The 14,759-nt window shown below is 39.0% G+C and overlaps 1 protein-coding gene across 3 annotated transcripts in view; it reads left to right on the top strand.

The window, feature by feature from the left end:
* The window catches only part of WASHC4 (WASH complex subunit 4), a 70,008-nt gene that overhangs the window by 26,057 nt on the left and 29,192 nt on the right, over positions 1-14,759 (top strand). For all 3 annotated transcript variants that reach the window (XM_075938562.1, XM_075938557.1, XM_075938551.1), the window contains exons 10-16: positions 1,838-1,958; positions 5,340-5,463; positions 5,573-5,700; positions 6,780-6,940; positions 10,236-10,362; positions 12,029-12,154; positions 12,994-13,101. In XM_075938562.1, coding sequence (XP_075794677.1) covers positions 1,838-1,958; positions 5,340-5,463; positions 5,573-5,700; positions 6,780-6,940; positions 10,236-10,362; positions 12,029-12,154; positions 12,994-13,101 — 895 coding nt within the window. The remainder of the gene's footprint in view (positions 1-1,837; positions 1,959-5,339; positions 5,464-5,572; positions 5,701-6,779; positions 6,941-10,235; positions 10,363-12,028; positions 12,155-12,993; positions 13,102-14,759) is intronic.

Below are 14,759 nucleotides of genomic sequence, written 5' to 3'. Positions count from 1 at the left end.
GAGGTTTCCTGGTGTGGCATTTGTGGAGCAGCTGTGCACACATTCAGAGCAGACAGCATCGTCTTGCAGACTCAGTCTAGCTTGGTGGACCCAGAACCCCATTTGCTGATGTCACAACCCCTTTTGGAGGCACAACTCACAATTTGGAACCTATGGGTTAGTGACTCTAGATTCTAAGGATGCATTGCAGTTGGGAGTATGCTTCCCAGTGCAGATAGGCAGATGTGCTAACATGATAGTTTTAACAGAGCTAACAGTAGCAGTGCAGCCAGGGTTAGCATGGGTGGCTGCTCGGACTAGTCATCCAAGTATATACTTAGGAGTCTGAGCATATTTGAACTCAGGTGGCTCGCCTCCGCTGCTGCAAAAGCTATCCCCTCCCACCCCACTACAATTTGTAGTTACATTAGCATGAGCAGAACGTGTTCATGTCTGCCTACCTGTGCTCCCTGCTGTAAGGTAGATATTTCCTTAGAATGGAGGACTCCTTGAAATAAATTTAAGATATTAGAAGACTTATCTGGTGTTGCCCAGGTCCTTCAGGGCAGGTGGCTGGTGGTGTGGAGTAGCAGGAGTCAGGACAGGGCTTTGGAGATGTGTGGGGCTCAGGATAGGAGACCACGGATGTAGGAGATGCAGGAGTCAGGGTGGGAGGCTGAGGAGAAGCTCAGGTCAGGGGGCTGGGAATATGAGTGGGAGGTAGGAATGTAAGCAACTAGTCGACTATCTGATAAGCATAAACTTACTGGATAGTTGACTAGTCCCTCGACTAGTCGTTCTCCCCACCCCCCCTCTCAGAGAGAGGCAGCGAGGGGGGAGGGAACTGTCTTAAAAGCTGGCTCCCCTCAGCACTGTCTCCATGGGGGGCAGGGGGCTAGCGGGGACCTATTGGCAAATACACAATAGGGTTAGCTTCTGGGCCAGGAGCTAACCCTGCTGTGGCTCCCTCTGCTTATCAACTAATTGATGGAAATTCCATCGCCTAGTCGATTAGTTGATTAAACTATATTTAACATCACTGAGGGGGTGCAAGAGTGAGGGTTCGGGGTGAGAAGGAGCTCATGGTAGGAGATGAGGGGTTCAGGGCAGGGAATGTGGGTGCAGGAATCAGGGCAGGGAATTGGGAGAAGGGGGAGCTCAGAGGAGGAGGGCTCAGGGCAGGGGTGAGAGTGGCCACTGGCTTCCACCAGGGGACACATGGCGCAGTGAGGGCTTTCTTCCTTCCTCCTATCCTGGCATGGGAAAGGTGGAGACACATGGGGTTTTTCTCTCTCTCTCTCTCTCTCTCTCTTCCACCACCCCCCCCAGATCACCCCACCTGGTCCAGGGGGAATGGTGGTGGCTTTCTCCTCACCCCTTCCCCTCTCTGGAACTGCGACCAAGGGCAGGGGGAGGGATTTGGGGTAGGAGGCCATTTACCCAGTTCAGTGGCCAGCCATGTGGAGTTCAGTCTCCAGCTGGCCACTCTCTTGGTGATGCGGCTGCCTTCAGTGGTAACTCTGCAGTATAGCTGTCCTCCGTGCTTGCTGCTCCCAATGGTTGCTCTGCATATCACTCTCCTCCAATAAACCCCTTCCATTTCTGTTATGGAAAACGGTCCCATTCCAGGAAGATCCTGTTTTCCTGGCACAAACAAACCCTGACCTTGCTTTAAGTTAGGAGAAGAGGAAGCTCCATGCCAAATTTGGTGGCCCTAGCTCGTATCATTTAGGAGGAGTTCTTGAACAAATGGACTCACAGATGACAGATAGATGCACATTTCTAAATTTTATATTTACACACACACACACACACACACTGTTTTGTTTTGATTGGATTGTGTATGTTCTTTCTCAAGGCTACTAAAATCTGTCCATCACAACCCTTCTAAGTTTGGGATTGAGGAAGATAAACTGAAGCCATTTGAGAAGTTGCTGTTAAAACTGGAAGGCCAATTACTCGATGGCATGATATTCCAGGTAAATAAATGTAGATTAAAACACTTTGCATAGTACTGTGAGGAAGTTGTATCCTACTAAAATGGGGCTTATTTTCCTAAATGTTGTATATGATTTAACTTTAGATATGTTCCTAATAGTTGCAGTATTTCTAATTTTAAAGTATTTGTTAAAACATTAATTTTAACTGTAGGTTCTCATTATATGCCTTGATCATCATCATGCTTGTGCATATGACAAAACTAGAAGATTTACCCAGCATTACTCGGGTCCTTAACTCAAATACGTTTTTGTTTTTCTTCATTTACATCATTGTTCTGGGGTGGGGCTGGGGATGAGGGGTTTAGTACACAGGCTGTCCCTGGGAGAGAGGACAGTATCAGCTCTCTCACCATAGCAGCTTGGGGCCAAGTGAGAAGCGCCTCTGCATAGCAGCTGCAGCAGGCACAGGTGAGGGAGGGATGCATGTCCCCTTGCTGGAGGACATATAGTCATACAGACACACAAACAAGCTCTCTGAAATACTCTAGTAGAAAACTGTGGCTAAAAGGCAATTGTGCTTTTTTTGTTCAGCCCAGAAATGTGCAAATTCATAGTATTTCTTGCCATGGGGGAAAAACTGACGTAGTTTAAATACATAGGCTGTCTACACACTGGCATGAATTTCCGGAACTGCTTAAAACGGAGTACTATTCCGTTTTCAGTTTTTCCGGAAAAGGAGCGTCTACATTGGCAGGCTGCTTTTCCGGAAAAGCCCTTTTTCCGGAAAAGTGTCTGTGGCCAATGTAGATGCGCTTTTCCGGAAAAGAGCCCCGATTGCCATTTTTGCGATCGGGGCTTTTTTTCCGGAAAAGACTACTGGGCTGTCTATACTGGCTCTTTTCCAGAACAGTGTTCCGGAATAAGGACTTATGCCCGAGCGGGAGCAGAATAGTTTTTCCGGAATAGCGGCTGATTTTGTACAGTAGAGCATCGTTGCTTTTCCGGAAATTCAAGGGCCAGTGTAGACAGCTCGCAACTTATTCCGGAAAAGTGGCTGATTTTCCGGAATAAGTGGCCCAGTGTAGACACAGCCATATTGTTTATCAGCCTCTGGTAGCTGTCTGACTGAAAAGCAATTGCATTTGTGACACTGAAGTTTTAGGCATGTGTTGACAGAGCATAGGGCAAATTGTTTCTTGATCAAGCTAGTTGGATCTGAACAATAAATTATGAAGTCACAAAAGAGTGTCAGTCATGAAACCCAACCTGTACTTTTGTTGAAGTCACTGAGAATTTGTTCTGAGTAAAAAAAAAAAAATGCCATACTGTAATCACGTTTCAGACAAGAATTTCATTGATGTGGATGCAGTGGAAAAAATGAAGACCGGTGCATGCATAGAACAAAGTGGCAGGCTGCAACTTTTGTTAAACTTTAATACAAGTGAGAGGTGCCATGTGCCCATCACCCATGCTCTCCTACACCACCAGGCATTTAATTAGTTTCATGGCAGGAGTTACAGAGCTTCTTACCATGAAACTTGTAACTTGTGCCAGGGTTACCATGTAAACCATAATGCTGGGTAGGTACTCTTCGTCCTACCCTCCAGGATTCTGTTCTCCTTCCTCCAAGTGCAGCAGGATGGAGACCTTGACCCATGAAGACCACAAGGTCTCCACTTATCACATGAGCCTAATGCCCATCACCAAAATCCCAGGTCTGTTACCTCTGGGAACCATTCATTGTGCTATCTTAACTGTACTGGAAACCAGCTTCAAATTGTAACAAGTAAATAATACCACCCAGTACTGCAGTTAGGTACCATATGTGTTCCTGCTTAATTCCCTGCAGCTTGCAGGCGCTGCGAGGAAGGCATAAAACTGCTTGGTCCCCTCCATCAATTGGCTCATGGGAGGAAAAAGTCCCTTCCTTACCCCTTAAACAGGCAGTTGCTTTAGACCTGCAGCATTAATCAGGCTGAGTTCCCATTCCTTGTTTGGGTGGGTAGGGTGGACTGCTGGAGTGGAGCTGAAACAGGTCCCACATGGCCCTTGCACTGGGCTAAATCCTGAGAGCTGGGGAATGCTGACCAATCTCATCTCTCCTCTTCCTGGGCTGGCCAAAGAGTGCTGGAGACTCCCAGAGGAAGTGCTACCTATTGTCCCTTGGAGAGTGTCTCCCTTCTTTGCTGCTGGGTTTGTCCACCTTTCTCTACCAGCCCTATTAGTTTTCCCCCATCCATTGATGCAGGTGAGTGGCATGTGGAAATTATATCTGTAGCAAATTATGTAAGAAATCAATTGGATTCTACCGGCATGAATAGTCTTTTTCAAGCCAAAAATTCTATTTTATTATTTTACAACTTTAAGTCTTTGATATCTTGACTTAAAACAAAGCTCTCCACATATTTTTAAGTAAAATCTTTCTTACATCAAGCTATAAATGTGGAAATTGAAGGGGCTCATGTGGTGGGAATCAGTGTAGCTGCATTGTCAGTGGAACTATACTGAAATACACCAGCGGAGGATCTGGCACGTAATACTTAAAAATTATAAACTTTTTTTTTGTGTATTAATACAAGATAGAAATTTCAGGTAATGTTACACTTAGATCTTTTCTGATTGTTGTATCTTAATTAATGTTGGTCCCCTCCTCCTATGAATAATCTCCTAAATACCAGTTGTGAGTACGCTTTGTCAAACAGCTTAGTTTATTCATTGAGAAATGCTGCTTACTTTATGGAATTGGATTGCCAGCTGTCTAAGAAGAATTTTAATTCTGATGACACATTTACACAAATTTTGAGACAGATTCTCAATGGGAATTTGTCTGATATGCAAGAAAGATAGCTTTTTTTCCTCCTTGACCAGAACAAAGAAAGTGAAGAAAATATTAAAAGAAAATTTTAAATCTATTAAATATTTTCCAATATATCCATCAGCATACTTTTCCCGTTTCTTTATTAAGATAACCATATCGTGTGTGTCCTGTTGTTGAACGTATCAGCTCCTAAATTTTAAATCTATTAAATATTTTCCAATATATCCATCAGCATGGATGAGTTGAACGTAGGATGAGTCAGATCCTAAAAACCAATGAGACAATACCCTAGATCAGTGAAGTGTTTTTAGTAGTGTCTTTTTTTCTGGAAATGCATGTAGTCTCATAACTGAGTTGCCTAAGTGCCTTATATAAGCATACCATAAAGCCCACATTCCTGCTTTAAAAAATTGCCATCCCCTATTATTAAAATTCATTCAGTGAAATAAACAGACAAAACACATTTGAAAATTGTTTTCAGCTGTGTTTTATATTGAAACTGTGACTTTATAGATTGATGCTGAGCAATAACAATCTATTGAATGCCCAGACTTCATGGGATTAGCGTTGTACATAAATGTAATTTTCTTGTTTTCTTTCAGGCCTGTATAGAACAACAGTTTGATTCTCTCAATGGAGGAGTAGCTGTCTCAAAGAATAGCGCTTTTGCTGAAGAGTTTGCACATAATATTCGTACAATATTTGCAAATGTTGAAGCTAAACTTGGTAATGCAAGATGTGCTTTTCTTTATGCTGACTTCATTGTTTGTAAAAGTTTTCATATTGTTTGGGAACAGATTTCAAAAATATTTTTTTCTATATATATTTATACAAGGTGAACCCTCAGAAATTGACCAGAGAGATAAATACGTAGGAATTTGTGGTCTCTTTGTACTGCATTTTCAGATTTTTCGGACAGTAGACAAGAAATTTTATAAATCGTTACTGGACGTTGGCAAAAAGGTGAAGATTTTGTTGCTTCCTTTTAATACTTTTAAAATATATTAAAAGCAAAATGAAATGAAATATATTTTAGTTTTTATTAAAAGCAGTATGGTTAGGATTTTCAAAAGTAAAACATAAAAGTTGGTTGTATCTCTGATTTCCATTTCTTTTCTATCCGTATTTGATGTATAAGCTTTAGTATTCTAACTTACGTATTTACTCTCTTGACAGTTTTATATTGGCTATATTGCAAAAATAGAAGGTTTTGTCTTTATTAAAGATAATTAAAGTTCTTGAGGAGAAATACTTATTTTATTGTGGTTTCCATGGCCATTTCTATTCTGCACAGAAGATCAACCCAGCAGTAGTCAATTTTCCAGGGTTTGATTTAGCGAGTCTAGTGAAGACCCACTAAATCAAACTCAGAGGTTGCTCCCGTTGGCAGCGGTACTCTTGCTCCTCATGAGAAGTAAAGGAAACCAATGGGAGCATTTGCTTTTTCAGCCTCCCACTGTGTGGATGGCATGGGAACTCAGTTTAAGTTAGGTCAACTCCAGCTACGTAATTAACTTAGCTGGAGTTACGTATCTTAATTCAAACTTCTGCTGTAATGTAGGCCAGACCTATATGTGTGTTTTTTCTCATACATTAGGGAGGAAAGACTTTGTATTTTAATGCTTTGGCTGTAAGATGTTATAATTTCCTGGCATTAATGGAACATCTTGGGTTTATTGTAGCTCATTCAAAATACATGAATGTATGAGCAACATTTGGCTTAACATACCTCTCAAACACTTAGAATAATAAATCTGCATATTGATGTATAATACATGCTTTTCAGGATAGAAACCTCTTTTTAACATAGTACTTGAGCTCCATAGATAAATACAAGGAGTAGTTGGTTATTACTTTTAATGTTTTGCACTTTTTTGACTTACAACAAATTCAAGTAATAAGGTTCTGGCTTGGAGGTGGTATAACGTTGATTTTGTTTTTATATTTTAGTAACAGGAATTAATTTCATGTTAATCATAATTATTAGGAGTTGCTACCCATTTCTTTTATTTTAATTTTTTTCTCCTCTTTTGGTACTCCAGGTGCCAGCCATTACATTAACTGCTAATATTATTTGGTTTGCTGATAACTTTCTGATCCAGAAAATGCCAGCTGTTGCCAAACTTCTGGATAGGAGAAGCCATCATGCGATTAAAACTCACAGAGAGAGTTTTCTGCAACAGAAGGCTCAGTCACTTACCAAGTAGGTTTTATACAGGGCTGCCCTTTTGAGATACTGCTTATTAACGTATACAACAAAAAATGGTTCTAATTTGATCTGGTGTTCTTCACTTACTGCCCTAAAATGTTATGTAGTAATGTTCTATACTGTTAAGGAATTACTGGGCTTCTCCCCAGAAGTAGCTGCCTCCTAAATGCTACTGAAAAAGTATACATTAAAAAATTTAATATTTTAATATGACGCTTTTAGAAAATCACTTATTTTGATTCTGCAAGCTTGCAAAGTAGGTGGCAGTTCTAACAACTTGCCTCTGACTTTCAGCTAGTTCTTCTCTATGCTTTCCACTTCAGTTTTATATTGGCAGCTATTACTTTTCTGAGTTGCTGCTTTTTCAATTAGGATTCTTGGGTTTTTATTTTTTTAATAGACAAAACCACATTAGGCAGAATAGGTTGCCTAGGGTTGCTTGGTGATGATGCATGCTACAGAAATGACAGCTTCTTTCCTGTCTTTGCTGATTCACTTTTGCCTAGGCTTGGAGAGATTTTTATTCTTTTTAGAAAAAACTTGCCTGTCAACCTTTCTCTAAATTCTCTCCATTCTGTGGTTTATTTTAAAAATATTTAGGGTTATTTGTCAGATTTAAAAGTTATTGAAGGCTGCTGCATTGCAGGGAGAAGAATGGAGCATAAGACTCCCTCTTTTTCGTACTTGAGTCATTGGTTGAAGCATCAAGGGTAGAGCAGGTTCTGTGAAGCTGACACTCCTACTTGCCTTGATGGGTTTCCCTTGGCTGCCTCTTTACCACTCAATATACAGGTTAACAGTGTTGAGCTGGTACAGAGAAGGAAGTAATCTGCTATTAGTATAGGCCTCTAGTAAATTACTCCTACATTTTCCCATATCCTGCTCCTCTGTAATGTAGTTGTAGCGCTGCTGAGTAGATAAACTACAGTGACAATTGGTTTTTTTTTCTCACTGTAGTAATTCCAACTCCTTGAGATAAGATAGCAAGATTGATGAAAGAATTTGTTTGCACCTTCAGTGGGGGTTAGATTGACCTAGCTACATTACAGAGGGCTCAAGATTTTTTGCAGTTCTGAGTAATGTAATTGGGTTGACCCAAGTTTTAGGTGTAGACCAAGCCTGGAAGCCAGAGGAACTCGGACTGAATTGCAGTCCTTTCCCCAAGTTTGTTGCGAAGGTGGTGCACTGCTCTGTTACTTCTGACCCTGGGTAAAGCCGAAGTCTTGTCCTATTGCTGTTTGATTGCAGGAGAAGTTGAAGAAAAAGATATGGACAGCTCTAAATATTCTGAGGATAATTAATCAAATCCAGATTGTTTTCTGTAAATGACCTTTTTTTAAAAAAATTGACTTCACAAGTTTTTGAACTGTCTTTGGTATATAGGACTATATGCTTTAAAATTGCTTTTAAGTTTAATGGTGTAGCTATAATTTGTCAAATACATATTTAGGGTAATTCCATAGCAGTAAAAGAGGTTGCACCAGGGATAAATTTGTACAAATGTAGTTTCATAGTATTGCATCTGTTTTAAATCAGACAGTAAAATGTAGTTAAATGAAGTAAGCAGAAGTCTATCCTACACGTGCACTTCATTAACACACTTAGAATATAAGTGAACATGATAATGTTGGAAGGAAAAGTCAGCATGGCTTTTGAAAACTGAAATCATGCCTCAGTCTTTTAGAATTCATTGAGGGGGTTTCAACAAGCCTGAGGACAAGGACGATCCACTTGATAATAGCGTTATTCGACTTTCAAAAACCTTGGCAAGGTCTCACACCAAAGACTCATAAGCAAAGTAAGCAGTCATGGGATAAGAGGGAAAGTCCTCTCATGGATCCATAACTGATTAAAAGACAGGAAACAAAGTATAGGAATAAACAGTCTGTTTTCCCAAATGAGAGAGTTAAATAGAAGGGCCCCCCAGTGATCTATACTGGGACCAACAATATATAACATTCTTGTAAAAGAGCTAGAAAAAGGGGTAAACAGTGAGGTGGCCAAGTTTGCAGATAATACAAAATGATTGAAGTCAGTTAAGCCCAGAGCTGATTGGGAAGAGTTACAAAGGGATTTCACAAAACTGAGTAACTAGGCAACAAAATAGCAGGTGAAATTGAGTGATTATAAACGCAAAATGTAAAGCACCTTGGAAAAAGTAATCCCGGTGATATGTACAAAATGATGGGTTCCAAATTAGCTGATACATAAGAATGATCTTTAAGTCATTGGATAGTTCTTTGAAAATATCTGTTCAATGTGTAGCACAGGTCAAAAAAGTTAACCATGTTAGGAACCATTAGGAAAAGAATTAGATAATAATACAGCAAATATCATAATGCTGCTATATAAATCCAGAGTATGTTCACACCTTGAATATTGTGTACAGCCCACTCCATCTTTTGGAGAAAAAAAAAAGATGATGATGATGATATTAGGCAAGTTATGGGAAAGGGCAACAAAAATGATTAGGGGTATGGAACAGCTGCCATATGAGGAGTGATTAAAAAGACTGGGACTATTCAGTTTAGAAAAGAGACAAGGGGGGAAGATGATAAAATCTATACCATTATGAATGGTGTGGAGAAAGCAAATAGGAAAAGTAATATTATTTTATTGGACCCATTGCTGTTGGTGATAGAAGCTTTTGAGTTTACGGAGAGCTCTTCTTCAGATCTGGGAAACTTACTCAGTGTCTCAGTATAACCTGTATGTGCATCCTTCAGAACTACATTATTTAAAACAAGTTATGCAATATTGAGTCAGGCATTACTATAGTAACAGATTATGGTTTAAACCTGGTAAAGCTTTTTGCACTGAGAGAACTTAATTTTTTTTTTGCATGGTTTACTTTTGCACATTTACTCACTACTTTATTTTAAAAAAATGTAGTGCATCTGAGTGGGATATTAATTCAAAGCATTAACGACAAGATCTTATGTAACATGGCCTTCTTATAAGAAAATTGGAGGACTGAAATACCAGAAGACCTAAGTTTTAATTTGACTCGGATTTGGATTTAATTGTTTGATATTGTGCAAGTGTGTTAACTTCTGTTTCTTAGTTACCCACTTGTCATATGCAGGTTAATACTACTGTATGAAGCATTTAAGGTTGGATTTGATACACTCTAGTACCTGCTACAAAGGGTGTAAAGTATTGCCTTTGGAGACTGAATATTCCTATGTGTTTTCCTTAAGAGGGACTAGTCATTGGTCCTTGGGAATGGAAAAAGGGAAATGGCATTCACCTGTTCTCTGAAGTTAGTAACATGTTTTTCTTTCTCCAGAGAAATGCAGTCATATTATGTGTTTGTGAGCTCATGGATGACAAAAATGGAATCTATCTTGTCTAAAGAACAACGGATGGATAAATTTGCTGAAGACCTTTCCAACAGGTGTAATGTCTTTATACAGGTGAGTGATTTTACTATGATGGTAGCTGAATTCTATATATTTGTGCTGTTTCTACATTAGGAACCGGATGATTAGAAGGAAGTTAGTAACTTGTGAAAATGAATCATAAACATTATGTGATCATCTCCTGCAGTACTTTCTGAATTGTGTTGTCCAATCTCATTCTTACTAGCTATAGAAAAGGGGCCTTCCACAAAGTGAAAAAAGTAATGTCTGAATCTTCACAGCTTGAAGCTGGAATCTTTCTAATGAAGCTTCAGTCATTTTGCAAGGTAGCTCCCATTTCCCAGCTTAAATTGGAGTAGGGGAGTGGTTGAAATGTAGTTGTATTTTCCATGTTTTTATTTCTGACAACAAGTTCCAAGTTATTGCCTACTAGCGTTGCACTCAACAGTGCTTTCAGATGCCAACTTTAGCATCGGTGCAGTTAATTTTCCTTTCTGGTCAGAGTTTTGTTGCTATGTGTATATGATTTCTACATTTATTTCTTGCTTGCATATTGTTTACAGCTTCTTGACAAAACTTGGATTGAAAAGAAGTTCGAGTATAATAGGGAATGTTTAATAGATACACAACACTAGAGTCTTCCCCATTAATGAAAACAGCTCACTACATTCTGGGCCCCTCTTTTATCCTTCCTTTGTTCCAAGGCTGCCAGGTCCATTTATCGCCACGCTGGTGGTGGCTGTCCCAGAGGGGCGGGCTGGAACCTTGTACCTCTGCCTTTGTTGATAGACACTGATAGTTCCAGGTTTCAGTATCAATTGACTTTTTTCTTCTGAGCTCAGAGTATACATGAAAACAGTGTGGTTTTTTATACTTAAATTCTCCTTACAATGAGAATAAATAAGAATTAAAGGATCTGAAGATATTCCAATTTGAGAATCTGTTTTTCTCTATATCAAATTGAAAGTTTCAGTTAATTTGCTTTATTTCTTCACGTTTTTGCTGTATTCCATTTAAAAGCTTTGTTTTAAATACTTGGGTGCTGTTCTTCACTTTCTAGGTGTAGTCTACATTGATTTAAAGAGTTTGGCACATTTTAATTTCTATGATAGTGATATTTTTTGGATTTGTTTCACTTCTTTCATTTTTTTGTTTTTTGTTATGAAATTTGGATTTTTAAAGCATTTGTAGATATTTACAATAACTTAACATCTTACTGATTTCACTCATCTCTTGGGGACTGTGCAATTGTTTGCTCACGCTATTCCAGTTTCTTAATCTTGATGTCTTTCTTCGTTGGATTTAGGGAGACGAGGTAACAAGTGTGAAAAATTGTTGCACTATTTGGGGGAGAACTGTGTGGTGTAGTAAGACAAAGCCTCTGTTCACCCTAGTTTGGTTACAGTGAACTCTGACTGATTGCTTCGTTGGCTCATGGTTAAATTGTATTGATTGTTTCTAAAGCTATAATTAACTGACTTAATGACTTGAAGATTCCTTGATAGCTTCATAATTACCAACTAATTGGCAGATCTTCACTTTCAGTTTCATGTGACTAAACAAAACTTTGACTGTCCATGAGAGAGAGCTGCTTATACTCTGGAGGGGCCAGTGAAAGACAGGAATTAATGTCCTGTATGGTAATTAAAAAAAGATAATATTTATTTGTCTGACATGACTGTGGAGATTCTTTTTTTTTCTTCTCCCAATTTGTTTCCAGGGTTTTCTTTATGCTTACAGCCTTAGCACCATAATTAAGACCACAATGAATCTCTACATGTCAATGCAAAAACCTATGACCAAAACCTCAGTGAAAGCATTATGCAGACTTGTGGAACTTCTCAAGGTAGGTTATAGGATTGGCATTATGATTTCATCTAAGCATTTTCATAGAGCAACCAGGAGATGCCACATGCAAGGAACTGAGTTTCAAAATGACTTCTATTTAAAGATTGGAAGGGAAGGAGAAAAGAAAGGGAAGGTTTATTTTAGGAATGTTAAAATGCCAGTTATTTTTGTAAACGTGTTACCTCTGAAATTTTCAGTGGTTTCATGTTTACACATGGGGGGCAGCTCTTTGAGAGCCTGGGTGCAGGGAGTTGGCTCCCATGGAACCGCCTGCTCCCTCAATCCCTGCACTGCCACCTCTGTATCAGAAGCAGCAGCGCGGATGAGAGGGGGAAGGCAGGAGCCGGAGTTCACGGGGAGCCAGCACCAGGGAGGGGGGCAGAGGAGGCTCTGTGGGAGCCAGTATACATGGGGAGTCAGCTCTCCTCGTGATACAGAAACAGCAACTCAGGGAAGGGGGGGAGCTGCATGTAACAGTGAAGGTTAACCAATGAGCCCAGACATTTCTAAACACCTTCCCCAGTTTGCTTTTTATCTTAATCCTATTTTTTTTGCAGGAAAAGATGTTCACTGTTTTGAGGAGCATCTTTATAAAGTTGAGCTGAGAGAGGAAATACATAAGGCTAAGATTTTTAAAAAGAAATGATTACTCAAGTTAGGATCTGAAATCCCTTTTTTGCAAAAGTGTTGTGTGTTCAGCATCTCTGTTAATATAAAATACAAAGATGGGGAAGGGAAATCCTGTATTTTGCAAGTAGACAGTTAGTATAGAAAGAAATTACTTAGATTGCCATTTTTTAACTCATATGAACCATTGTGTTTTGAAACTGACTGCAGGCAATAGAACATACATTTTATAGAAGAAGCATGGTTGTAGCAGATTCTGTAACACACATAACTCAGCATCTCCAGCATCAGGCTCTTAACTCTATTTCTATAGCCAAGGTATGTAATCAAAGTTTCAAGATATAGAATTCGGTGTCATCTACAATAGTTTTCTTTCATCTCCTACTCCAAATCAAATCAAAATTATTATCCAACTAATTTGAAACTATCTATGGTCTTGCAACATCCTGTCTATTACTTGCACTTAAAAGCTGCAATCAGGGATCAGGACCCCATTGTTCTAGGTACCATCCTGATATGCAACAAAGATGTCAACTCTGTTATGTCTTTTCCTGTTCCCCCAATCACACATAGTACACATACGCTATCATAGTATGCAACTGCTTCTCTTATCTTGGCCTTATTCTTCTGATATTTTCCTGTGACTCCACTGATGGTGTTGCTCTTTTATTCAGTCTGCCTGTTTGTTGTTATAGATCCTTTATTAAAGTGATTTGTGATGGTGTGTATAAGCATGTAGACTGTTAGCTTTAGGGCTGGCTTCACATATACAGTACTTTCTATTATTACTGTATGTGTTAACATTCTTTATGAGGAATAGTTAGGGTACATTTAATGTTTATAAAAGTGCCATTTGCCTGTTATAATATGAACACAGATGCTGCACATCTCCTTCACCACATTTTTAGTATAAACAAAATGTTAGTTGTAATTTAATAAACAGATCTAACACATTTCACCGGTATCACTGTTGAACTGAGATCCAGCAAACCCATCTGAAACAATAAATCTGATATGAAATTTACATCTGCTTTAAAAATGGGCAGTACCCCTATGTTCAGATAATTGTTCTATAGCTTTTATTTTACAGATGTAAATGAATTCTAAGCTTAAAAATAGCAATATGATCCAAGCACACTACAATATTTGTATTTCCAACAGTTACTAGGAATAAGAGAGAGAGACTCATTGTATGAATAGATTGCTGTTTTAATTAATCCCCTTCTTAGAAGATAAATAGAAGGCTAATATAAGTAAACAGCAGCCTTAAGTCATTTACTGCAGGCTGCAGTTGTTTTGTTGCATGTGCTTGGAACATCTGATAGCATCAAAGGGGAGGAATTTCAAGTTGAGCTCATATCCTTCTAATCAGAGAAGGAATTCTCTGCCATTGCACCAAATCTTGAATCAAGTCCACACTCTTAAATATGACCCTAGCTTTCTAACCTATAAAAGATCCCATTCTCACTAAAATCTGTTGCAAAAAAATTCACATTCTGCAGTGAGAGCAGAATTGGGAGCTTAGTTTGATTTGGTCCTTGCTATGATTTTCCACTTGCTCAGTGTCATAACCTGCATTTTTCTATCTCAGGGACCTTCTTCACACATGCACTTTATAGAGTTGTGGCTAGTTGGCCCATAAAGTTGGACACTGCTGGATTTCTTCTTACTGAAAGAAACCGCTCCTCTAGGAACAGTAGGGTTGGTATGTAAAACAGAAGTGTTGTGTACATGCAAAGCTATGTGCATGCTTGCACAATGCCTGTTTACTATAAATCTGTCGTATGCCAGTGCAGAGTTAGGTATGTTTACCAGCATTTACAATAGAATGAATCCAATTAAATTTGGGAGGGGAAGTAATCTGGATTCACTTAGATTGGTTCTGAAAACCTAATTTACACAATATTATGGTAAATAGTGAGACAACTCTCTGGAATTTTAAATAGATGAATAAACTGCTGCTTTTGATCTCTGAT

The sequence above is a fragment of the Pelodiscus sinensis genome, chromosome 1 (assembly GCF_049634645.1).
Source record: "Pelodiscus sinensis isolate JC-2024 chromosome 1, ASM4963464v1, whole genome shotgun sequence".
NCBI classification, from domain to species: Eukaryota; Metazoa; Chordata; order Testudines; family Trionychidae; genus Pelodiscus; species Pelodiscus sinensis.
This window is presented reverse-complemented; position numbering and strand designations above follow the sequence as displayed.